The sequence below is a fragment of the Anser anser genome, assembly GCF_964211835.1.
Source record: "Anser anser genome assembly, chromosome: 1".
Taxonomy (NCBI): Eukaryota; Metazoa; Chordata; class Aves; order Anseriformes; family Anatidae; genus Anser; species Anser anser.
In genome coordinates this window covers 142703757-142728208 of record NC_139720.1, presented here as the reverse complement: position 1 = coordinate 142728208, position 24452 = coordinate 142703757, and the positions used below count along the sequence as shown (strand labels likewise).

At 44.6% G+C, this 24452-nt stretch overlaps 1 protein-coding gene across 5 annotated transcripts; it reads left to right on the top strand.

Annotated features, from left to right (window-relative positions):
• The first annotated feature begins 1227 nt into the window (after positions 1 to 1227).
• On the top strand, positions 1228 to 24056 carry CREG2 (cellular repressor of E1A stimulated genes 2). 5 transcript variants are annotated; one of them, XR_014578248.1, is made up of 4 exons: positions 1228 to 2012; positions 3587 to 3756; positions 8078 to 8279; positions 10193 to 10940. XR_014578248.1 is itself a non-coding variant. In XM_083820596.1 (4 exons), the coding sequence occupies exons 1-4, from the start codon at positions 1653 to 1655 to the stop codon at positions 18837 to 18839; spliced, it is 792 nt and encodes a 263-aa protein (XP_083676722.1). In that variant the 5' UTR covers positions 1495 to 1652; the 3' UTR covers positions 18840 to 24056. The 5 variants fall into 5 exon arrangements, 3 of the variants coding, with proteins under 3 accessions (XP_083676724.1, XP_083676723.1, XP_083676722.1); XR_014578249.1 differs by having other exon boundaries at positions 10182 to 10940; XM_083820596.1 differs by lacking the exons at positions 8078 to 8279; positions 10193 to 10940 and adding exons at positions 14789 to 14902; positions 18692 to 24056 and having other exon boundaries at positions 1495 to 2012.
• Positions 24057 to 24452: the final 396 nt, after the last annotated feature.

Here is a 24452-nt window from a genome sequence, read left to right as displayed (position 1 = left end):
TTGTGGTAAATTTATCCGGAAGCTGCGGAATAGATTAATGACCCTGGATCAATGCTGTTTTGTGTCTACAGTACATAGTTTAAAACTGATACTTATCACATATAGAATTTAGCACTGATTTCCACATCTTGAAAAAATCCTGCTTTGCTTCCCACTTCTGCAGGATACAAGAGTCAATATCTCAGGCATAATTGTATTAACTAAAATAAAATAGGTTGTGTATAACATTATTGATTTGTTTATGTCAGAAACTAAGTTGTTTGAACTTGCTCTACAAGTGGAGTACAAGCAAAGAATCTCTACAGAGAAACCCTGGAATAAATTCATGTGAAATAGTAAATACAGAGTATGAAATTTGTATTGCACCTGCAGCAGATTGCATGAGGAAATGGACTAATGGTCATGTGAGAAACACCAGAGAATTGAGATTTTTTAAAAAAAAAGTTTTGAAGAGCATGTCTTCTTATTTCAAGAAGGGATAACTCCTTCGTTATTTTAAGAAGTGATGTTTCCTGAACTAGAGAAAAGCACTCCTGAGGAGCTTATCAAATTTTCACTCATTTTGTTTTTGCAAATCTTTATTTATTTTCTCCTTGCATCTACACTCCTCAGCTCAAGCACCGAAGTGGGAATCAATATATAAAAGAGTGGTATCACAGCATATGCAGTCAGGACCACGTGCTAAAGGCACAGTAGCAGCGTATTCAATTTTACTTGTAAGATTAAGTGTTTGGTGGTGAAATCATATTCACTGGAAAAGTATCTTCACAATCTGAAAAACTAATTTCAGCCTTAAGGCCCATTATACCCATTTTCACTATTCCTTCAGGTTATTATGCTGAAGATAAATTAATAAATAAATAATAGTAGTAATAATAAACACAGCGGAAAATATAAGTTAGAATACTCAAAATTTCAGTCCATTTTTATTCAAGATTAGTTATGCAGCATCTTCTCATGAGGCGATCAAGCAGCAGACCAACGTGGTGACCTGTCCTTCACAGGTATAGATGGTGAGGTCTGATAGATGCACCTGGGAGCCTTGTGAAAGGCAGAGTCTCCTGTGAGATCTGTTCCTCCCTGTCTCCTGCTGAACCTGCACTCCTTCAATAACCTGCATTGGGACGGGTTGCCCGGGGAGGTGGTGGGGTCACCGTCCCTGGGGGTGTTGAAGGAAAAGTTGGATGTGGTGCTTAGGGACATGGTTTAGTGGGTGACATTGGTGCTAGGGGGATGGTTGGACCAGATGATCCTGGAGGTCTTTTCCAACCTTAATGATTCTACGAATGCAATGAAAGGTTACGAGGACAGGTTTTGTATCATTGTGCACTTGCACTGCTGTACCAAAGGAGTCTCCTGCCAAGCCCAGGGGAGCAGTGATGCCAAGGCACCCCTTACAGGGCAGGTCCATTATGCAAACCCAACACACATCCCAGTCTTCACCTCACGAAGACCTCCTCCCCTACCAACCACCTCACTGAGTAGCACCTCCGCGTACTTCCACACCGAGACGAGCTCCACGAGCCCTCCCTCCCTCACATTTGGGATCTCGCCGTCGCTCGCCCCCCGGCATCCCAAGGCAGCAGCTTGTCCCCCAGGGAAGGCGGCGGGGAGGGCTCGGGGGGCGCTGCGGGCGGGTGCAGCCGCAGAAGATGTCGGCGTGGTGGCCGCGGTGGTGGTGGTGGCTGCCGGGGCTGCTGTGGGGCGGCGCGGGGGGCTACGTGGTGGTCAGCTCGGTGTCCTGGCCGCTGCCCGAGGCGGCGGCGGGCGAGCTGCACAGCTCCTCCACCGAGGAGGCGCTGCCCGCCCTGCTGGAGGAGCCGGGCGGGCTGTGGGAGCAGAGCTTCCCCGCCTCGGCTTACCGGGAGGACGCGGGGCCGGCGGCGAGGCGCCCGAGGCAGGGGGTCGCCCCGACCGCCATGTTCTCCTACCGGCGGCACGGCCGCGCCGCCGCCGCCGCCCGCTTCCTCGCCCGCCACAACGCCTGGGGCTTCGTGGCCGCCCACGGAAAGGTACGGGGACGGGGGGGGAGACCCCCGGGGCTGGGGAGCGGGGGGAGCCCGGGACCCGCACTACGGTGTCCGCCCTCCTCCGGAGCCTGGCCGCGGGCTGCCCGGGGCGCCCCCCCGCAGCCGGGGCTGGGGCAGGTTGGTGAGGTGCGTACCTGCTGACGGGGAGCCTGCCGTGCCTCGTCAGGTCGTCGGAGGGCCTGGTAAATGGCGAGAGATCAACTCCTCGGTTAAATCACAAAACCCTTGGTTTAGGCTCCCGGCAGGTTGCAGCCTTAGCGGGCTCTGCAGTTACCTGTGGCTAATTACAGCGCGCAAAAGCCCGAGCCGCGATACAGTTTGTGGCTGCTGAGGGGGTGTTGTGCGCCGAGTGTTGCGTTACGCCGTCTGTGATCACAGTTCTTCTACAAAGCCCACTCTAAATTAGCCATTCATTAAAAAAAAACGAGAATTTTTAAGCAGTGCGAACATGTCCTGCGATACAACTGACAGCTACTGCTTTTTTACCTGGTGACTCTTAGTAACAAACAGGTATTTGTAGTTTCTGCATTATGCAGCTTCATTGGAACTTAAAACGTTCCTACTAGCATGCACGAGGACCATTTATAAATACCATGAACTTTCCAATTGTAAAGGCGTATAAACATCTGCAATCCAAGTAATAACAGCATCCAGGGTTTTCTTATTAACTACTTGTACTTAATTTGATTTTGCTGTAAAGGATTTACCGGTTACATTGAATTAATATATTGACTGATAATTTTACTATTTAACGTCTAATTGACCATGAAGAAATACATGAAGACTTCAAAAATAATAATTCAGTAAGTATCTCTCCTTGCGATTTGTAATGGGATGAAAGGCATAGTAAAAACATAAATCGTTACAGAGAGTATTAATGTTTGTCCCTGCCGGGTAAGGACGTTCTCGTATGCGCTATATCCATCGTTAGGTATTTACACAACTCAGTGACTGGGAGGGAACTTGCTGAGGACTTGGCTCCTCGCTGCGTGGCGGGACGGGTTGGTGGCTGCCACCCCTCCCAGGGCAGAGGTTCCCTCCCAGGCGGCCGAGTTGACGTGCAGTCTGACTTTAAACACAATTCTAGCTGAAATGCCTTCCCCCCTCTCTTGGCAAACTGATGGAATCACATTCTGAATCATGTCTAAAAGGGGAGGCAAAATTGGAGTAAAAAGCAGGCTGAATCGAGGCTCACTTAGGATCTGTTTCCTTTTTGCTTTGAGAGAAGGTAGCAGCACTGTTTTGGAGTAAACATTTCTTGATGCTGATGGCATTTTTAACTTGGTAGTTCCTTTAAGCTCAGTGGAAACAGAAATCTTCCCTATTGTCTGTTAGACAGGACTGGAGACAAGGAAATAGAGGAGATACCTGTTTTCACAAAAGCATGATAGAGAGATCTAATTTAGGAGATGGTCTGTCTCATGATGACAACAGAAAGCAGGAGACTGAGCAGTTGGGGATTGCTGTCCTTTCTGCTAGAACCCTTCAGGAAATCCCCAACACTGTGAACTGTCTACATGCAAACATGCCAATGACTGCTTTTTTGGATTTTGCAGATCCGAGGTATGCCCTTTGGGAACTGTTTGCTTATCAGTGACGGTCCTGTCAATAACAGCACTGGAATCCCTTTCTTCTACGTGACACCGAAGGATAATGTTGTGGCGGATCTCCTGAAGGATCCTGTGGCCTCTCTGACCCTGCCAGAGGCGGATGGAAATTTCTGCAGGTAACGAAATGTTGTATGTCCAGTACTAGCTTTGGTGAGAACAAACACAGACCTCAGAATGAAACAGTGACAGCTTTGTGCTGGCTCTCCACCTTCACTGTCCTGTTCTTATTTTTGGCTCTCACCATCAGCTACAAGCTCCTCCTTGGGTTTGTTTTGCAGTAAGTTGCCCCAGTAAAACATCTTAAAGAAAAGCAGAAGTATCACTTAAGTAGTATCGTTTAAGTATCAACATCAACAGCTGGAGAGGCCTTCAACTTGCACATTAGCATGGCCAAACTTTGATCTCTTTTTGGAGGTATTGACATAACATCCAAGTGTTTGAGATCCAATTATAGGCCTCAGCAACCTAGTCCATAAAGTCAGTAGAGTTTCAAGGGCTTTTGAAGTCAAGGTGAAGCAGACACCCTTGCTCTGATGAGCAGCTCTGGAGGCCCTGGTGGTTGCCTTGGTGGAGCTGTAGCTCTCCAGGGTCAAGAAGAGAATCTCAGGCACAAGTTACACTCGTGCCACTCAGTCACTCAGTTTCTATCTCTTCAGAGAGACAGATGAATATGGTATCATCATAAATTTTTGTCTCCTTGTATACTGTAAACAATAGGCAAATGATCCCTCACATAAAGGACGCTAGGTCTGTAGCCAGCCCCAGGTTCGCCTCTCCAGAGACAGCATGATGAAAAGATGAGTTCTTTCCTCCTTACCATGTGTACAATGAGGAACTCTAGATCACCGAAGTGTTACATGTGTAAAGTGTATGTATGTAAATTCAAAGACAATACAATTTTCCCCGCCATGCTTGTCTCCTTGGAAAAGACGTCTGCGCCATATGTTTGTTTACAGTCAAACGTGTGGCAGACTTGGCTGGGTCGGCCTCGTGTGAAGTGTTATTTCCAACGGCCTCTTTACGTGACGAGGTAGGTGACACCAAAACTCTGTCAGACAGGACTCCATTAGCAAAGCAGATCTTAGCTGATACTCCAAGGAAATAGATAGAAGAACTGGTGACTAGAGGCTGCCTCAGAAAGAAACGAGACTGGAAGTGTTTACCTCAACTTAAGGTCCTCTTTGGGGGAAGAGAGTTTTGTCTCAAGAACCAGACCCCAGACTTACCCCAAGACAACCCCCAGCTGGGTCATCTCAAATTTCAAGCCTGCAAGCTGAAAAGAACACTGGAAAAAGAGCAGTGAATGGCAAATACAAAGGTAGTTACTGCTTCTCCTCTCTGTCTCCAGAATATACTATTCGTTTTCTTAAGAGTTCTGTGGTGGTAAAACAAAATGTTACTTAGTCCTCAGCAGTAAGAGTGACTTCAGGCTGACATCCCATTCCTGAGGAATGCAAGGCTCTTCCAACGTCACCTCCAGTATGTACCCTTCATCACATCATTTATTAAGGTAATTCAGCTTTGAGTGGATGAGAAGGTCAACAGAGTGGTGAAGCTACGATGAGAAGGGTTCTGTTTGTTTATTAAAACGATTTCATTAAATATTTTGAATTAACCATTTCAAACTGTAATTAAATTTATCAGCTCTTTAGTAAAGGGCTAATGAAGCTTATTCCTGCCTTCTGAGCTTTTTCACTGAATCAAATAATGAGCTGAATATCTAGATCAGGTGCTTAAAAATGTAAGCTAAGCCCTGCGTCCTAACACCTACATGGATGGCCTGTTTTCAGAGGCTCAGAGCAGCTTCCATTGATGATGGCTGCTGGTGATGAGCACTTCTGAAAGTTAGACACCCATTTAGGCACCAAAGTGTGGCCTTTCATCCCTGACTTTAAACATCTGCTTTTGAAAGTCGTTGCCTTTCATATTTTAGCAACACTGCTGCCTGATTTACCTGTTTGGAAAGAGCCTGTTCACCAGCAAAAGAGAAATGATTCATGATTTATAGAAATATGAAAATCAGACACATCACAACCTTTCAAGAATATTTATTCACTGTCTTCCTATTAAGCATCTGTTAATTTCCCGAACACCCCCCTGCCCTGTTGCTTAACGTGCCAGAAGACCCTGGAGTTTGCACGGCGGCACTCTGGGCACTGCCAGGCAGCTAACCCCCTATTCCCAAGACAGCTGAGGCCACGCTAATTACCAGTGGCCACATCCCTGCACTCCCTCCTTCCCTAGGACTGGTCACATGCTGCCTCCGTCCTTCTCTTACATCAGCTCTGGGATTTGTCTGACCTCGAGTTCAAATACAAAGCTGAAGAGGATTAACCCAGTGATGGCAATCACATTTTCTGCTGGTCCTTCCGCCTGTCCGTCCCATACCTGGTGCTGCTCCTGGCCAGCCAGTCCCACCCATCGAGGTGGCCATCGAGGGGGCTGCTTTATCTCTGTAACCTACCAGAAACCTCTTCCCTTTTTTGCTGGATTAGGTTTCTGCTGGGTTAGCAACTTGCAGCAGCTCTCCAAAAGCCAGAGGAGCACAAAGGAGAGGAGAGAGGAGAAGGTGAGGGAAAATATGACACCCCCATTCTAGCATGTAACCATACTCTAAATATTGAGCTCACTGCTGAACTGAGTACAGAGATTTGGAGTCAAATCACTGCTCTTTGCATTATTTATTTTGTCATTACGTTCAGTTTGGTTTTCATTATTTCTGGAGTTCTCGTCTGCCACAGACGTTGGTTGGCATTAAAGGAAAAAATATCAGATAAAGAGAGTGAAAAGCTGGGGCATTTGGTGAGCTGCTGTTTGCATTTTTGGTAGCTAGGAAAGTGAGAAGGCTTTGGGGCCGTCTCACAGTCAGCAAGCATGTGGGCACTGGGAGTTTAACTTTCTTCTTTCCCTCCCCTATGTAACCAGGGTCAGAAATGAGTTTACATTTTAAGCTAGGAGAGCAACCTCGCAGGGAACATCCACAGCGCAGGGCTTCGTATGGTGGCTTAGCTTTTGTCCAGCAGGTTTCTTTCTCTTCTTTACTCAGGCTAAACGAGAGGCAAGACCTGTTATTCTGGCAGACCTCGGACTGTGCTAGGTATTAAGACAGCATCTGTGGAGATTTTGTCACAAAGGGAAGTGTCATCTATAGATGGTTTTAATACCAGAATTTTCTCTGGGGCAAGGGCAACGTTAATTGTTTTGATTCCAAAATAAGTATGCAGAATAGCTAAACGAATAATGCTCTACGTGAGAAAGTTCGCGTCCTTGTACGCCAGCAATGAATTTGGCCCTGCAGCCTGTTTTCATGTAGAATTTTGGTAGAATTTCGTTATTAACCTACTCTGAGTTGTAAGAATTAAAATAACTGAAAACTGTCTGATGCCCGTAGTCAATGCTCCGTAGTCAATGCTCTTGGGAGCACTTGGCACTCTCCTGAAAAATGCTTCTGACCTACTGCATACAAAAGAAATCTCTGGCCTTTAGAAAGAAAACACAGCTGACATTTCAATAGTCTTGTATCTAATCAAGTGGCCTGTGTGCCTGTACATCAGTTTGATATTAAGTTTATTTAGTAGCGAATTTCATTTGTTTTGTTTCAGAACATACTCAAGTTTCAAACCTGGACAATAAATATTCCCACCTGTGGGGCTGTGAGGAATAACGGGTGGCCTTTCTGGTTTTCCAGCCTTAATGTTTAATCAGCTGGAGAGAAAATTTGAAAAGCCCCAGCTAGTATAAAACCAACTTTTAATAACGGAAGAAAGAGAGCGGCGATGCATCGCAATAGGCGGCAATTGCAGGACATTATGCTGTTGCAGCTACAGCCTGGATTCCTCATCTCTGACCCAGAGATTTCCATTTCCCAGAGGGAGACAAGCTGCGCCTCTCTGCAGACACCCTCTGATGCTCGGTCTACGGAGAGGGTTAGTTAGCAACTGATCTGACGGCTGATAAATGGATAATAGAGGCAAGAAAAATTAAATGGTTCAGGGCTATAAATAGACTACGCTGGCATGCCCATTGCACATAAAAACTGAAAAGATTGAGTCCTATTCTTACAGATTTCAGAGGGAACGAGACTGAACCCTGCAGTAAAGAATAGAGGGGCTATTGTTCTGAATGAATTTCCCAACACACAAGCTGCTCAGAGGATCTCTCTTTCCAAGTAAGCTCCTGGGCCTGCCTCATTACAGCTTCAGTCTGGAAAACAGGCAATTAATTTTAAACATGTGTCGTCTCCTTGACATCAGGTTCAGCACGTTCATAGGGACCAACTAAATGCAGCTTTCCTAGAGGAGGAACAGTTACACGGCTGCCATGAACTGATTTTCACACAAGGGGAAAAGAAAGAAAAGTGATGAGCTGTAGGGCCAGTCCGTATGTTTGTTTGCCTTTCTGTTAACCTGAGGATGGTGTTTCAAATCCACTCTGCAGACTGGGAGTGATTCTGAGTGACCCAGATGCCTCTGCTGTTTTACGACCTGCATCAGGGTTGGCTCCTTCAGAGCCCTTCTACCCACCGCATTTCAGCTACTGCTCGAGGTAGCTGATCAGCACGAGCAGGCTAAGGCATCTCCAGCGTTTCTGGACAGCAGCAGGCCACAGGAAGGACTGCTAGAGGAGAGTGCTTCAGCAGGTGAGGGTCCCTTCTGCGTGCTTGGTCGCTGGCGTGCACAAATTTCTAACTTTATTCCTAGGCAATCCTGAGAGGCAGACAGACCCGCAATGGGTGGCAGGTGCAACCTCTGAGGAGTCTGTTGGCCGCCCAACGTTTATCTGCCTCTGGGCACTGTCTGTTAATGCAAGGATGAATATAACAAAGAAATTTGGCGTTGTGCCTTCACACAAGGAGAAATTATGCGTGCAGAAGACAAAGGCTGAATCCAGACATCCATCCCTCGTTTTTTGAGGAGTTGAGATCCACCTCCTATTTCTGTGGCAGACACATTTCTATTTCTGGTATTTATATTGGTCCTCTTTAGTCATATGCAAATAATTATGTCAGTAGCAGTTCCTGAAAAATCTGTATTTAAAAATTCAGGAAGATACCAAATTAGAAAGTCAAATATGAAACCTACTATCATCATGACCCAATGCACACAATACAGCTCTAAATTACTGTTTTTTTTTCCTTGTATATTTAAATAACCAACTTCCCAAAATCCCTGTCTGGAGCACTAATATGTGTTTCTCTGAGTTTGCTTACAGAAATAGCTGATGCTGTGATTCTTTTTTTTTTTTTTTTCTGTGAATTGTCTGTGGTTAAACTATATAAAACCTTCCTGGCTGAAACGTACAGTTCAGCTAAAGAAATGAGTTGTTATTGTCGACGAAGATAGACAAAGAGACTGACTTCATGTAATAAATTATAATTAAAACATTCTAGAAATTATTATCTTCTAGGAACAGCAGAATGACTTAAAACATTCAAACAGGTAGTCTATGAATACCGACTCACTTAAATGCAGAAGAGCCACTGTACCAGCACTCTTCAGTTCCCAAGACAGCTCTTCCAAAAGCCAAGATGTCTTTTAACCATCTTTGCTGGCTCTCAGACATGGCTGATAAAGATATTCTTGTCAAAGTCAGAGCAGGGCAGGATGAAACTGCTCAGCCATATCCAGCTGAAGGCCAGCAACAGCTTTTCAGATTATGAAATTGCTTTCAGCGGAGATTTTGTTTGACGTTCATGCCACGCAGATTAGCAGCACCGATACACTCCGTCTGCCTCAGAGACTCCAGCGGTTAATGAAGAGAAAATAAAATGAATGAGAAGGATAACTAGCTTTTCAAAATTAATCAAATTTAATAATCAAAATTATATGCAGTCTACAGTAGTTTTCAGAGGACGTAGCATTTCCTCCATTCCTTCATGTAAATGGACAAAAAAAAGGACAAAAAATCCTATGATGCCATACTAGTTACTTTCTAGCTATTTCCTATTTTGGGGCAGGGTGAGCAGGGGTCCTTTACAGGGTGACAGAGTGCCTGCCTTGTGTCAGTGGGAGGCAGCAGGGCTTAGCTGTGCCAGCAGCAAGTGCATCCTCAGCCAGTCCCCACCTCCAAATGGCATGGCTTCGTATGGCCATGGCTGCCGCTGCAGGAGGGGTGAGGATGTGTGGACACCCATTGCCCTTACGCCACATACGAGGTGCTTTAAAGTAGCAAGAGTAGAAATAAGGCTTTCTTCTTGGCTCTTGGCTCTCCCTTTCTGCAATAGGAGAAAGCTCTTTCCCAGCTTCTTCTCTCTTCTGTTCTGCTCAGAAGTAGAAAAGTAATGTTTTTTCATGGAATGGTGGAAGGTCCTGTCTCCTCAGGGGAGAGGAGGAAAAGGATGGCAGCTCTTCCACGGGAAAAGCAGGCTGGGAAAGAAGAGAGCGATTCCCATCCATAGGCCTCTGCTTCCTCCCCCAGTCCCTGGAGTATCACTGAGCCCTCCCACCTTCTTCCTAGCAATTCCTTCTCAGGGACACTGACTCTCCTTCTTGAATGATTCCTGAACTCTTCTTTTGCTTTTACTGCTGCTGATCTGTGCCAGATCTGTTTCAGCTCACTAATGGACTGCAGAGGCCAAGGATGACGATGAATATCCAGCGAAACCAGGGGACAGAGCATCGACAGTCAAAGCAGAGATCAAGAGATCTCAGCTGCAGAAGGGAGTCCTAACAAAGTCCCAACATCTTCACCTTGCGAGCCAATTTAACTGCATCAGCCTGAAGTATACATTCATCACAGCTGCACTTAGATGGTTTTGGTGCAGGAACCTTCTAATTAAAATCTATGAGATGGCTAGTGTAATAAACAATTTAATGAGTAGGTGGCAGTCTTTACCCTGAACCACTCTTGAACCGTGACTTAGAAAGTGCAGAAGTGCTATGCAGTAGAATAAGTGGGGTGTGTTCATCATCAGCGTGCTCCCCATCATTGTCAGGAAACATACTTCACTTGGACACAGGCTCGTCCATAAGCTCAGTAACGCTGGCACCTTGGTAAGGTGGCACTCTGTAGGCCAGCTGCAAATGCAGCTCGCTGTCTAACTCCACGTGCCCAGAAGAGACAAGTGCCCAGACTGGGTTAAACTTTGCATACGTAGTTTGCTCACCAAGCAGAGGAACGGAGATGATCAATTTTCTCTTCACAAATCAGATGAATAATTAAGAGAACCTCTCTTAATGCATCGTGTTCTTATAAAATGCATAAGCTGAATCCTCTTCCATTGTCATCTGGCTTCAGTTGATTTCTGCAACAAAGTGTATATATTTCATATAAGCATAAATAAATAAATGTGTTCCCTATTGATTTGTCTCCTACTACAGTTCCCTACTTTCTCTTCCCCTCAGTTCACGTCTTACCGTAGCCTTCATGAAATCCTCTCCAGGGCTACAGAGGACCTGATTCTCTGCCCAGGGCCTTAGAAGCCATTGAGGGTTTCCTCCCCCATGTCCCCAGTCAGTAGTGCACAAATTTTATGTAAAGCCATTTCTGCACACCTTCTTCTCCTTGTGCCAAACAAGATAAAACAAACCCAAGGGCTGAGAGCTGAATATGTATTTATTTAGACAGAAGGCAATAAAGAACTAGTAAATGCATGACTAGACCTCAACAGATGTGAAGGAGGACTATTTTAGTAAATACACCAATTTATCCCTGATATCCCTGTAATGTCTTTAGTAAAAACATGAGCTATATCCCTTTACTCCTAGGAAACAAAGCCTGTGTTTAGATTAGTTACACCAGTAGCACCAATGAAAATTCAAGACCTGTTCACAATACAGTTAGAAGTGATTTAACTATTAGAAGTACTTTTAGAAGTAACCTTAGGGATCTTTGATGGTTTAGAAAGTATAAAAGTTATCACACGTTATTAAGGAAATCCTATGCCAAAAATGATGAAGAAACAGATTTACTTCAGAATACGAAGGGCTCCTTTGATAAAGAAAATACTAATGGTAATGTAAGATTAGAACGCAAGGTCACTATTCTGAAACAGAAAACCCACGATAAGAGCCAGTGCTAAATGCAAAGCCAACAAAGTAATAACACAGTGTACTAGATTCAAATGTATCGTCGTCCTTGCTGAGCTCTTCCAAAACTTCATCTCGCATGTTTTTAACAAGTAATTTGTTTGCCGTATTTCCCAGAAAAATAAACTTCTGTTGTGCAGAATTCAGTCCGAATAACTTTTACTGGGAACGACAGTATTGTGTGTGTCAATTAGTGTAACACCCTGACACGTGAGAGAGTAGCATACAGAAAACTGCAAACAAAAGGAGTCAGGAAAATAAATAAATAAATAAATAAATAAAATGAAAAGATTCCAGATATGGCTGTATTGTCATCAGCTAAACATGTGGAGGGCAGTTTTTCCTGTAAATCAGGGAAGAGCCACATCTGACACTCCTATCAGGTGAAAAACCTCTCGACAACGGAAGGCAGCATCCACAACCCAGGAGCAGAGGTGCCAAGCCAAGTCAATTGCCTACTCAAAAATCGGCAAGTATGCTTGTAGAATAAATGAGTACTTGCACAGAAAGATCGAGTAATTCTCATCTGAGAAGGCGTCAAACCAAAATGTCTCACTGCTCCTGACCACGCCCGAATTTATCTGCTTGATCCGCTCTGTGAAACGAAGACATCCTTTAATAACAATCCCTTTCTAGTTCCTCCCTGAAAGTAATTAGCACCATCTTACCTAGGAGCTGTACCAGACAAAGGCGGTTGCAGGTACTCGTGCTTCTCCCAGCTTTCAGTTGTTTATGGCACTGTTAGGCTCTGGAGGAAGTGGTTTCATACACAGAGATAAAGGGTTATCAGTTGAAAACAAGCGCCTGAACTGCAGCTTTGCTAGGGAGAAGTCCCCTTCTGTATTTTTGAGACTGATACAGTACTGAGATTAAGCACGAAACAGCAGTAGGTCAGGATGACTCAAATGGACTTTAAGACTCTGCACTGCCCTAGCTGCTGGACTTGCAGGTCCTGATCTGTGTGTGGGATCAGCTCATCCTTCTGCTGTAGGCGAGCTGATTCCCACGTAGAGTGCCTTTCAGTGGACAGCTTATCCCACTTCCAAAGTGGAGGAAGCCACCTTCATCTGAAAACATAAAAAGGGGCAGTTCTGCCCCTCCCCTGTGTCTCGGTGCAGGACAGGATCCTGCCCCCTTGGCATGAGCTCTGGGAATTTAAAGTTGTGGGAAATTGTTCCCTCTTTTTTAAAAAGCGGGTTACTTTTCTGCCTCGAGGCACCCCACGGAGTGGTACCCTGCAGCCTGCACAGTGCCAGAGCCAGCTGTTATGTCAGGTCACCTTTAACCTGAAACATCACAAAGTGCAGTTTTATCTGTAGCTTCATCTGGTCTTAAATGGCAGCTTGTTCCCATCACACATGACCATCTCCTCCCTCGTTTTAGTCAAAATGATGCTGATATTTATTCTCGTTTTGATGGGTCGGTTGCCCGAGGGATCACGCAGACCGAACGGCCCCGCAGCACCCAAACAAGGGAAGTGAGAGGAAGCACAGGTGTCGCTGGGGCACAGAGCCGCAATGCTCGGGACAGGACAGGCTCGGACCACTGTAAGCAGGATGTGAAACTGCATCGTCAGCATGCGGTAGGAGCTTGATCTACAGCACGCCAAGGCGGCCGTGTAGACAAGTTTCTACTGCAAATATACACTGGGAGAATTAAACCCAGTGTCCGGGCAGGCAATGTGGATTTTCAGGTACGCAGAACACCATTTACTGCTTCATAGTAATAACAAAAAAATGTACTGGAGAAAATCAGACCATTATTTATTGATGCGAACAAAAAGACTGAGTTTGATCCTTGGGGGCCGCCCTTCCTCCCATGCGGTGTGGTAGAGGAAAAAGAGTATGAGTGGAGTTTGTCCAAACATCGTTACGCTGGGCACCACCTTCAGAGAACGGCAGCTCCAGACCGAACAGGATGCTGAAAAAACATCCCAGAGATGATGTGACTGCAAATGGCTCTTTGGAGCTCGGGCTACAGACTGTGCCAAGTGCTTACTGGGCATAGCCGAGTATCAATCAGCCTGTTGTATTTCCTTGCGTATTTCTGTTCCTGGTCCTATCTATAAAAGCAGACACTTTATCCAGTAAGCTGCACAGTCTTTCATAACCATCTGTGGGGAATCTGCAGGTGTTAAATTAGCTGCAGGAGGATGCCCATATGTTTCCTGCATGCAATAGGCACATATTGAGAGTTAAAAAAAAAATAAAAGCCACTACAGATTGCACACAGTTGAGGCTAAAGGGCTCGAGCAGAGATCTTTACGTAAAATTGCACACAGATGAGATGTAATTTACTGTGATTCGCTGCTTCAGATTAAAACAAGGAGAACAAGAAATGCAATCTTTGTTTCCTAATGTAGTTTTCGGGGCTTATGTTCTCACGTGGGGACACAGTCCTGGGCTATGCTGAGCAGTCTCAATGTGCTGGCAATGGACCTTGGGGCTGCTCAGCATGTCTCAGGATCAGGCCACTGCAGTCATTGCCTGAAACTTTTTTGCAATTTGTCAGTTTACTCATGATTTATATCATTGTATTGTAAACCTTGGAGTCAGCAGTTGTCCCACAGCTACTAATGGGAGTTATTTATTAATACTGTATAGAAAGAGCCAAAAAGCAACAAGTACCTACCCTGTCTCAGTTTGAAGGATGAAGGCAGTTGATTTTTTTTTAATAGACTTTACTTGACTCTTTGTGTGTGTGTGAAGAAAAGCAATGTAAAGCAGTTGAAAAATGGGTAAAAATGAACAAGAACTGAGTTTCCAGGGTAGGCAGAAAGAAAAATTACATGCAAATACATATACACATACTTATTAATCATCTCACTAATTCTCTTCAGAATCCTGAATTCAGGACTGTACGTAGGTCTGGAAAAACTGCCATTTTCACATTTTAAAATTATATATATTAATGCAGTTTTTAAGAGCATGAATTAAGATTAAGCAAATCTCTACAGTAGAGGTCTTTCAGGTGAGTATTTCTTCAACAGCCTCCCTGAATGTTGCAGCTGAGTGTAGAAAAGACCTGCACGGTTGGAGAAAATATTGCAGCTTTTATATTTGTATTTCTCAAAAGCAAAGAAGATAAGCTATTACACATGAGCATTTTTCTCTGTGCACAGAAAAAATGTAGTCGATCCGGAGGATCCAAGGTGCGCCAGACTGACTCTCACAGGACAGATGGTCACGGTGCCTCCAGAGGAAACGGAATTTGCCAAGCAAGCAATGTTTTCTAGGTCTGTATGTGATATGCATATAGTATCGTACAACCTGCAGTTTTGAGACTAATACATAGATGCAGCCATTTGGTACAGAAAATCTGAGAAGCAACAAGCCTGATCTTTACTTTGGGGCCACGGAGTATGTTGACTCCTGTGTTGCCTGGAACTACAGGCAGAGCTTTGCAAGCTCCTTTTAACCGTTGAGGTAACGAAGTGTGGAAACACAGTTGGTAAATGTTAAGACTCCAGTAGACCATGTGTTTTGTAATCGTGGCTGCGAGGAGATTCTATAAATACAGGGTGCGTTTGTCAAGTGGGACACTACATGTAGTAATCCATCCCACCTCAGGACAAGTAGTACTCATTATCCACAGCCCCCTAACAAGAGACAGAGCAGAGCTCTGCTGCGTTCGGGCACCATGTCACACCCATTTGCAGGATGAAGCCTGTGGGCTTCTGTGAGGCCAGACCTCATGGTTTGGAAACAAAATTCATCAGCTCTCATCTCCTGGAAACTTCGCAATGTAAAAATGAAACAATTTGTACCCTGCTTCCCAGCACTGCAGTTCTTGACACCTTCAAATCAGCTACACTGAAGAATAAATGAGTGTGCTGCCAGGGCAGGCCCAAGAGAAGAGGCAGAAATACAGGACGTGAAGGCTGTAACAGACGGTGGCTTGAAGAGACTGTGCCCCACCTGCTAGCTGGTTTTATGACCTCTCCTGACATACCACCACAACTGCTACCGAAGCCATAACGTTTACAGAACACAGTCTCCTGTGAACAGATACAAGCACAACCCTAACACCATCCACCCCACACACAGGGTGTGCCCCTACACCCTCCAGTGGGACCCGTTTTTATCAGTGTAACAGGCATCAAAAGCCTGAACCTTAGTTGGGACATGCACCTCCAACACTGGCTGACAGGGATGATCCTCTAGGCCATACCTTGCCCAGTGAATCAAATACTGCGGGGAAACTGGGATGTGCTGGGAACCAGCATGGCCCAGACGCAATGTTCTCTCTGGCCTGCTGGGAGGGATCTGGGCGAACAGGTTTTAAGAGGGAGACATGAACAACAGGGGCAATCCTGAGAGAATGAGGAAGCTGCAAACAAAATGGCGGGCCAACTCGGTTGTATACAGGCCCAGGTAATGGCGGTCGAGCACAGGAAGAGGGCCGCACTGAACGAACATGTTCACAGGACAACCAAACGCAGTCCCCAGCTGCAATGTCCAACATCCATCTGCGTCGTGTCTGTAAGCAGCCTTTGCTTTTTTCAGATGCTCTGGAAGAAATAAATGTATATGCTGCAACTGTTGGATGGAGTCCTCAGGGCAAAACCCCTGGGCAGCTGCCAGAGAAGCTGGGTGGTCACAGGGATGACAGTGGCCGACTGTGTGGAAGAGCAGACACTGCTGTTAGAGGCAAATGTGGCCAGTACTATCAGAGAGACCCAGTCATCCTGGTGGTAATTAATAGAACAAAAGAGGTACTGCTCCAGGATCTGGTTCACCAGCTTCGCTGCAGGTGGAAAGACTGAGCTGCACCCCCAGCAGGCCCATAAGCTGCTTCCAGAAGTAGGATGTGAGCCTCGACCTGTCTACACACCATCCAGCAGGCCATGGTGCTAGAACAAAAATAACTTCATTTTGAATGACTCCTCTGGATACCTGTGAGACACCAGCAAATCTGCAGTAAAATCAACTAATTTAATATGGCTGTACAGGAATTGGTAAAGATTTCATTAGTCTCTGCAGCCTTCACATTGGTGTCTTGGCCTGGGTGCAGATACTGCATCCCTGATAACCTGTACATAGCCTCAAGCCTCCATCCTCCTTCTTTACAAAAAATAAAGGGGCACCAAGGGGGGAAGTGGAGTATTGAATAAAACTCTGAGTTAAACTACCCTCAATATAAGCCTTCAAAGCCACCATCTCTGGTGGGCCTCCATCTCTGGTGGACCACCATCTTCTGGAGCCAAAGGGAGAGGAGCATCTGGGAACAGATCAACAGAGAAATCATATATCCAATGGGGGGTAATGTCAGTGTTTGCCTTTGGTCAAAAACATGCAAAACAACGCTACATTCTGTCAGCAACACCCCTGAGATGCCGACGGGGGGCTCAAGAGATGCTGACAGGGTGACAGAGAGTTCCTGGAGCCCCTCCGTCAATAGCAAAAAATGGGACCAGGGACAGATGGGTGTTGTATTGGCACACAAACCTTTTCTACAAACTTTGCAGAAATTGGATTATTACCTGAGCCAGGGTCCACCAGTGCCTCAGCAGCAGCTGCTCAGCCACTGGGGAGCAGAAGTGAGACTGACATGGTGGGACCACCGGCGTCAGCAGTGGCCAGACCCATTTCCTAACACGGTAGCAGGTGCTCAGAAGGACATCTCAGAGTGGGAAATCCCCAAAGGTCATCAAATCAACTGCCTCCTCTGCAGAGTCCTCTGCAGGGGGAGAGGACTTCCCCCTGCAACAAGTGGCCAGGCTGAGGTGGTCAGTAGGATGCTGAGCTGGGGCAGAGTCCAGCCAGCACAGGAGCTGCTCCACCTCAGACTTCCAATGGCAGCGTACAAGTGTGCCAGCCTCCAGGCTATCTTGCTGTGGAGAGGCCGTTGTTACAGAGAGGTAGCAAAGGGTCACCCCCCAGTTCAGCTCCGATGACCCACACACACGCACGGGAGACCCACCAAGTATTTGGCCACACTCTGCCTCTACTGGCGCATACTGAGCAGGGAGTTAAAAGCATGGTGGAAACATGGAGTGCCCCAAAGAAGTCCATCGACTTTGCAAGCAAGGAGGCAAAATCATCCAAAACCCGATCTCCTTGAGCACACAAGGACCAAGCCCACTGCAAGGCCTTGCTTCCAAACAGGACAAAGAAAGCCAACCTTTACACGTTCACCGGGAAAGCTAATATTTCAACTCTGCAAGAAAACTTCCATGAGAAATGCAAAAAGAGAGGGATCAGCATCCCCAGAATAGTGGGGAGGGAGGGAACGAGCAGGCTTGGGGGAGAAACCCCCACCACGTGAAGGAATAGCAATGGGGGAGAACAGCGAGGTGGCACAGCACCTCCCTTCTCCAGAGCCTCCAGGCAGTGACAGAGCTGCTGTGTCAAGGCTTGAGTCTTCTCTCATGTCTTACCCAGTAATGGTCCCAGCTCTTGTGAACACTGTGACTCGAGCTGTTGTATCTGATCCATACACCACTGCTGAGCTCCCACAGCATCCCCTGCAGACACACCTGGGGGGGATTGGGGACCAGGCACCTCCAGCCAGCACTACTGGTGGGGATGGTCTCGTTGAGCTAGTGGTAAGGGGAGGCCCAAGAGATGAGACAGAAATACAGGATGAGAAGGTTCTAGCAGGTGATAGCTCGAAGGAACCGTGCTGTGCCTGCTAGCTGGTTTTATTAATTCTCCTGACACACCACGACTGTTACCAAAGATGTAATATTTACAGAACACAGTCTCCTTTGAACAGGTACAAACACGACCCTGACACATGTTCAGAGAATCTCCTCTACTGGAGACCAAACAACATCTGCCTTTAAAGATGAGGTTCTGTGACAGGGGAAGATATTGTTCACTGACTGCCTTAAGCTGTAGTTCTTGCCAGACAGAGGTGTGGAACATCATCAACCTTATTTCAAGGCAAGGCAAAAAACATGACTGGTGGTGACTCTCAGATCTCAGGTTTCATTCTGGATGAGCACACTAGACTAAAGAAAAAAAGCAGACTAGGCATGTAATTTGGCACATCTTTTATTTATTCTTTTTTGTCCTTCCAGGCACCCAGTGATAAGAAAGTGGCCTCGTAGCTATGAGTGGTTCTTCATGAAAATGAACATTGAGCACATCTGGCTTCAGAGCTGGTATGGAGGAGTTTCTGCCATTCCAGTAGAAGAGTATTTAAAAGCAGCTCCAAGTAAAGCTTGACTGAACGGGCTTTGAGAGAGAGATCTTCTGAGTTTCCTTTCCAAACACTGTTAAAATTTCATGCTGGATGGTTACTTTACAGTGATTTTTTTTTTGTTTGTTTGCTTTCCACAAGACTTCAAAATAGCTCTGTCTTACATGGAACAGAGTGAAAATAACCAACACAGACTTTCAAATTATAAGTGAGAGGTGGCACTAGCCCAACCCTGCAATGTACAAACACGTCATTTCAAACAGGCAATATATCACCTTGAACACTGCTTACAAATGCTTTGTATCTGCTTGTTTGGGCTTTTTTTTTTTTGTTCCTTTGCACCCAATGGGAAACTATAGTACGTGCTAACTATAATGTTCTGATTTACAGAAAAAGCAAATTGCCTATTCAGAACCCTCTACGTATTGTGGAAGTATTACTGCTGCTTGGTCTCTCATTTTAGAAGTATTCTAAGCTAAGCCTAATAGCTGCAACTTTAGATATTTAAGTTGGTAAAAATATTGTACTAAGGCTGTCCTCATTTGCCACCTTATATTTTCTACATGTATTTTCCCCCAATTATCTAATTTGATATTTTGCTTGGAAATTGAGTCAAAAGGCTCCAAAGACTCTTTTTGTGGAAAAAATGCAAGCAGCTAAAAAAACACAGCTTCAGCATAACTTGTCTTTTACTGCCACAAAGCTGGTTAAACATGTTAAGGGACAAAAACAGATCAGGCTCACAAGAATTATCCCAATACAACTATAAACATCCTTACTTAAAGAATTTAAATATAATTTAATGTTCTCAGCTAGCCTGTTCCTGTTATGAGACACAAAAAGTAATTCAATAGCTTGTAGTCCCGAATTTTTTGCACCCCATCTCCAGCCACTGCTTTATTTTTAACTAATTTGTGCAACTGACTTTTGTAAACCCTCACCAACTCATCTAGGGGTGGAGCTACTCCATTAACTCTGTTTTCTCACCAAGGTTTAAAGCATTTGTTCATGAATTTACTTTTTAAAGTAGCCTAAAGATAGATACTTCAGATCATGAAAATACTTTTTCTAGTGTGGAAAGTGCAAACCTGGTTGCAAACACACTATGCATGTGATCATACCAAAAGAGTTCAAATCGGTATTATTAATCTTCAGCCGTTTCTCTAGATGTCCTGGTAATCTTACTCTGCAATTCCTAGGGGTGTCACAGTAAAAAAGGTCCAATGGCTAATTGTCCAAGTCATGACACAATTTGAAAAATCATATGGCTGTTCTCCCTGTTAGGTTAAGAGACAGACTGAGGTGGCTTTGCTGTGCATCCCTGGGAGGGAAGCAGAGCCCTGGGCACCACCCCACACCAAGGCAGGCATGAGGAGTGTGAGTTTCTCGGCGAGCGACCTGAGCTTTTACAGGTTAATCCCCAGACAGAGCTCCCAGGCAGCTCAAGGAGCTGCGACCAGCTGGAAGCCAATTAACTGTAGCTGAGATTATTTTGGTTCACGCATGAAGAGAGAGCGTCATTCCCTCAGCAGAGCTGGGCAACATGCTGTTTGAACTTCCAAGGGCTGCTTAGACCTTGGGTTCAAGCTCCAGGCATCACCACCATTCCTAGTATTCTACAAGAACTGAAGGAAAATGTGGGGGGAAAGCTTTATTTAGACATTCGCTAAGCCTTTTGTTTTCCTGTCTCATTGCCAGTGCGTCTGTTAGCAGTGCGGATCTTTTGCAGAGGTAATTATGCAAGAGGAGGTAGTGTCCTGCCTGAATCTGTTTCCTTTATTTTCTTGGCAGATGAGCAAGCAGCATTCTCCCATACGATTTTGGCCCTAAATCTGGTACCATGTACTACTGAAGCAAAATGGCTGGCCCTGTACAGATGTATAGAATGCCATTAAGTGAAATCCTCCTGGATTCATGTATTTTTTCCATGGAGGTCTTTCTCCACTATGGAACAAACACTTTAACAGACACTTTGTCTGTAGAGTATTTGGCCCTGGAAGGGAATCTCCACAGGTGTAAACTACACATTTCTGTGCAATTTAATTATACAGTTTATCATCCTAGTTCACTGCTGTTCCCAGAGAAACCTGAACTAATCTTATTTTCCCCCCTCCATGCCCCAAACACACAGATTGAGCAAATCCAGTGTAGGAGCTTGATGTTTAAACAGGCTGAAGAACAGGGTAGGAATTTTAGAGATGTTAACTACACTTTCATTTTCACTTGCATTCTTAGACAGCTCGATAACAGAAACATGGTCCTACCGTATACTATCCACTACTTATTAACATTCTGGCCTTAAAGCAGTGAGGCATTGTACGAAAAAAAATTCACAGATCTGTAACTGTTTAAGAAGTCAGTGTACTCTAAGAAAGGTTTTGGATTTACTGTACACTGCTAGCTATCTGCTGTTTCCCTGCACACTTAGATTAATTGGAGTAGCTACTGTATTATAAATTGACACATTCATCAAGCAGCTTTTCTGTACGGACAAGCCTTGAGACTTCTGACAGCCTCAGAACATGAAACGGCAATGGCATGTAAAGTGACAAAAGGGGCTTCATAAAGAAATGCTGTCGTAAATCACCTGCTCTCATTTCATGCTTTCTTCTCCCAAAGAATATCTTCCATAAAAGTTCTTGAAAGTCTGTAGAAATTCATCAAAAATATGAGCTGCAGATTTTGAGTGGAATTTTCTGGAGCACAAAAAGGGAGGACATAGTCAATAGTTTGTTTAACTGGGCATTACATTATTAATTATATACTGCTTCCAAGTTTTTTTAAAGTAGCAAGTGTCTCGAGTGATATTGATCATCACATGCCCGGTGATGTTTGTTAAAGCTTTTAATCCAAAGAGTGTTATCAAGATAGCATAATAAAGACCGTATTTCCTTGAGACTGCAAAGGGTCTCATCTTGCTTCAGCTCAAGTTGATAGCAAAACTCCTATTTATTTATTGCGCTTTGATTACTAGACCAAGGAAACATTTTTAGAAAAGTTCTTGATAAGCCCTAATGAACTTAATAAACATTTCAACTAGTTGATGTGCAATTTATTGCCACGTGTTCTGTATTTTAGTTATTTCTGTAGCTTCCCCAAAAACACTTGTTGTGCAATGCATATTATTTAAAACTTTAGCTGTGGTTTTGCAATATTTAAGAGATGCATTTAATCATGTCTGTATATTAGCTGAAAAAAAAAAAGGAAGATAAAGTTCTGAAACTTAGGTTCAAACTTCTTGCTAATTTGTAAAAACATCATGCATGCACAGGATTGAAGCACGGCTAGCTTTAACTGCTGTTCTAATTTAGCCAAAGAACACTCCATTACTGATGAAATTTTCATTATCTAGTTGGATGAAATTCAGTATGTCTTGTTTCTGGATGTGTACTGCAATCTGCAACGTATTTTGATTTCTAAAGATATTGAATGTTGTTAACAAAATGCCTATCAAGGGACAAAACGCAAATAAAACAGATTTCAAAGGGGAACAGAGGTTAGAATGTCCTTACGTCTGCAGTACACTATTAGCTTGAGTAACTGACCTTTTGTTGACAGCCATTAGAATTTCTGTCTGATCTGAACATCTGCTTTTTTCAGTTTTCCTGAACCAAGCTAATTTCTTCCGAAGTACTTCTGGGAATTGAGACTCTGATCTCTCTTGGTGTAGCTTAGTTTTTCTCTAGGGAGAAACATCTAGCCAGGCACCTTTTATCTTTCCTTCGTCTTCTCATTGCTATCAGCTCTGCAGTCAGCATGGCAGTTAATTGTTGTTCTTAACGTTTGCTGTTCCTTTCAGCTCTGAGACTGAACCCACACCTATCAGGTGTGCATTAATGGTGTTTTGGAAATTTCCTAAGTGTTATTTCTTCCTCTGCTAGCCTTGCTCTTACAAGTTCTTGTTACAGCTTGTTCTTTTCTGTCTGCTTTCCTCTGGAAGTTATCTTAGGCCAAGGCTGACAATTTACCTTTTCATCTTGCCTTCCCACACTATCTCCTTTAAAGAAAATTCAAGCTCCCCCATTAAAATCTCCACAACCAAAAAAAGGGTATGGGAAACAGCCTGTGTTCCTATTTACACCTTGCAGTCTTGTCAATTGCTTGGTCTTCTTTCCGTGTGAAGATCAGGACAAAAGCTTCCTAACCTGTACAAATCACAGTCAACATCATTTTCCTGTTTCAAGTGACTCCATACTCTTAAAAGAACATTTCTTGTAGCTGTTCATTTTTACTAACTATTTTTACTTTTACCCCATTTCTGAGGTGTTATCTGTTCTGATTACAGTCTTCCACTTTTTTTTTTCCAAAAAAATCTCTCTTGAACTACATTTTTTTGGACTCACTAAAAATACCGTCACTTTTTTCAATCTGCTTTTTGCCAAACACTGAATTCTCACTCCTTCCAATTCCTGTCACTTGATGGTTTTCAACACTGTTCAGCCTTTATCTGTCTCTGCTCTGCCACTGACTCCATTTACCCTTTCCCATCTAACATGCTCTTGCTCTTCTATTCCCTTATCCTCTTTTCCTTGTTATTTTCTTCATCAACTCCAATTTTGCTGTTTGGATTCCTTCTCCCCAGTCTTTTTGCTCCATGGATGTGTCTTGGCTGTCATCTTGACTTTGCTACTTTGATCTTCTCACAATGCTCAGCGCCTTTGGAGAGGGCCCTAGGACTTCACTGCCAAGTATGTGGGGAGAATGCTCGAGTTACTTGAAAGAATACTTTAGGTCTGAAGATTTTTTTTTACCGGATTTATTTTAACATCGACTCTGCAACAGAACTTGGAGCATCATGGCCTTGATGCTGACAGAGCAGAGCAGTCCTGCTGGTACGACGGACTTCCTGAGCTCAAGGCTTTTGTCCGAGGACACCTTCCACACAAAGTATGCCAGGCGCTACCAGACCCTGGCTGCACAAGCTATAATCATGATTAGGAAGAAAAGGATGTTACGCAACTTTGACAGTGTTGTTTGACAAGACATGCAACAATATGCGATCAGACAACTGTTGACTTTTCAAGGAAAAACACGTGTGTGAGACCACACAAAAAAGACTGCTGGCTGGTGAAAACATGATGCATATGCAGATGCCTTGTGTGAAGAAAGAGGTAAGGCCTTAAGCTTTGTTAATTTAAGAGGTACAGATCAAAAATTTCTACTTAATGGAAAACAAATCCATAAAATGATCATCTTTAGTCAGTACTCTTCTGTTACAGTATGTGTATCTCCATTTTTTTTTTTAACAAAGTGCTGACCTTCTTGCCACTTTTCTTTGTTCTTAAATGAGCCTCCCTCAGTACAATAGCACAAGCACCGTTCACATTTGAACCTTTAGCATCAGTGACTGTTCCCTTTCTCCTGCTTTGCCGCACACCGTGCTCTATTTCTGGCTGGCCTCTTCCTATACCTTCTCCCCCCTCACCCTCGCTCCCTGCGCTGCAGCCCACCCGTCCCTGGGGAGGACACTCATTTCGCCCTTCAGCGTGGGCGAGGAGCGCTCCGAAGGCCAGAGGCGATGACTCAGTGGGTCCACGCGTGTGTCATGGGGCGAGCCGACGGACAGGACTTAAAAATAGCTAACCAGCCAGAGGGTCAACATAAAAACAACGCTGAAAGGGCTCGATTTTGTGCGGGGG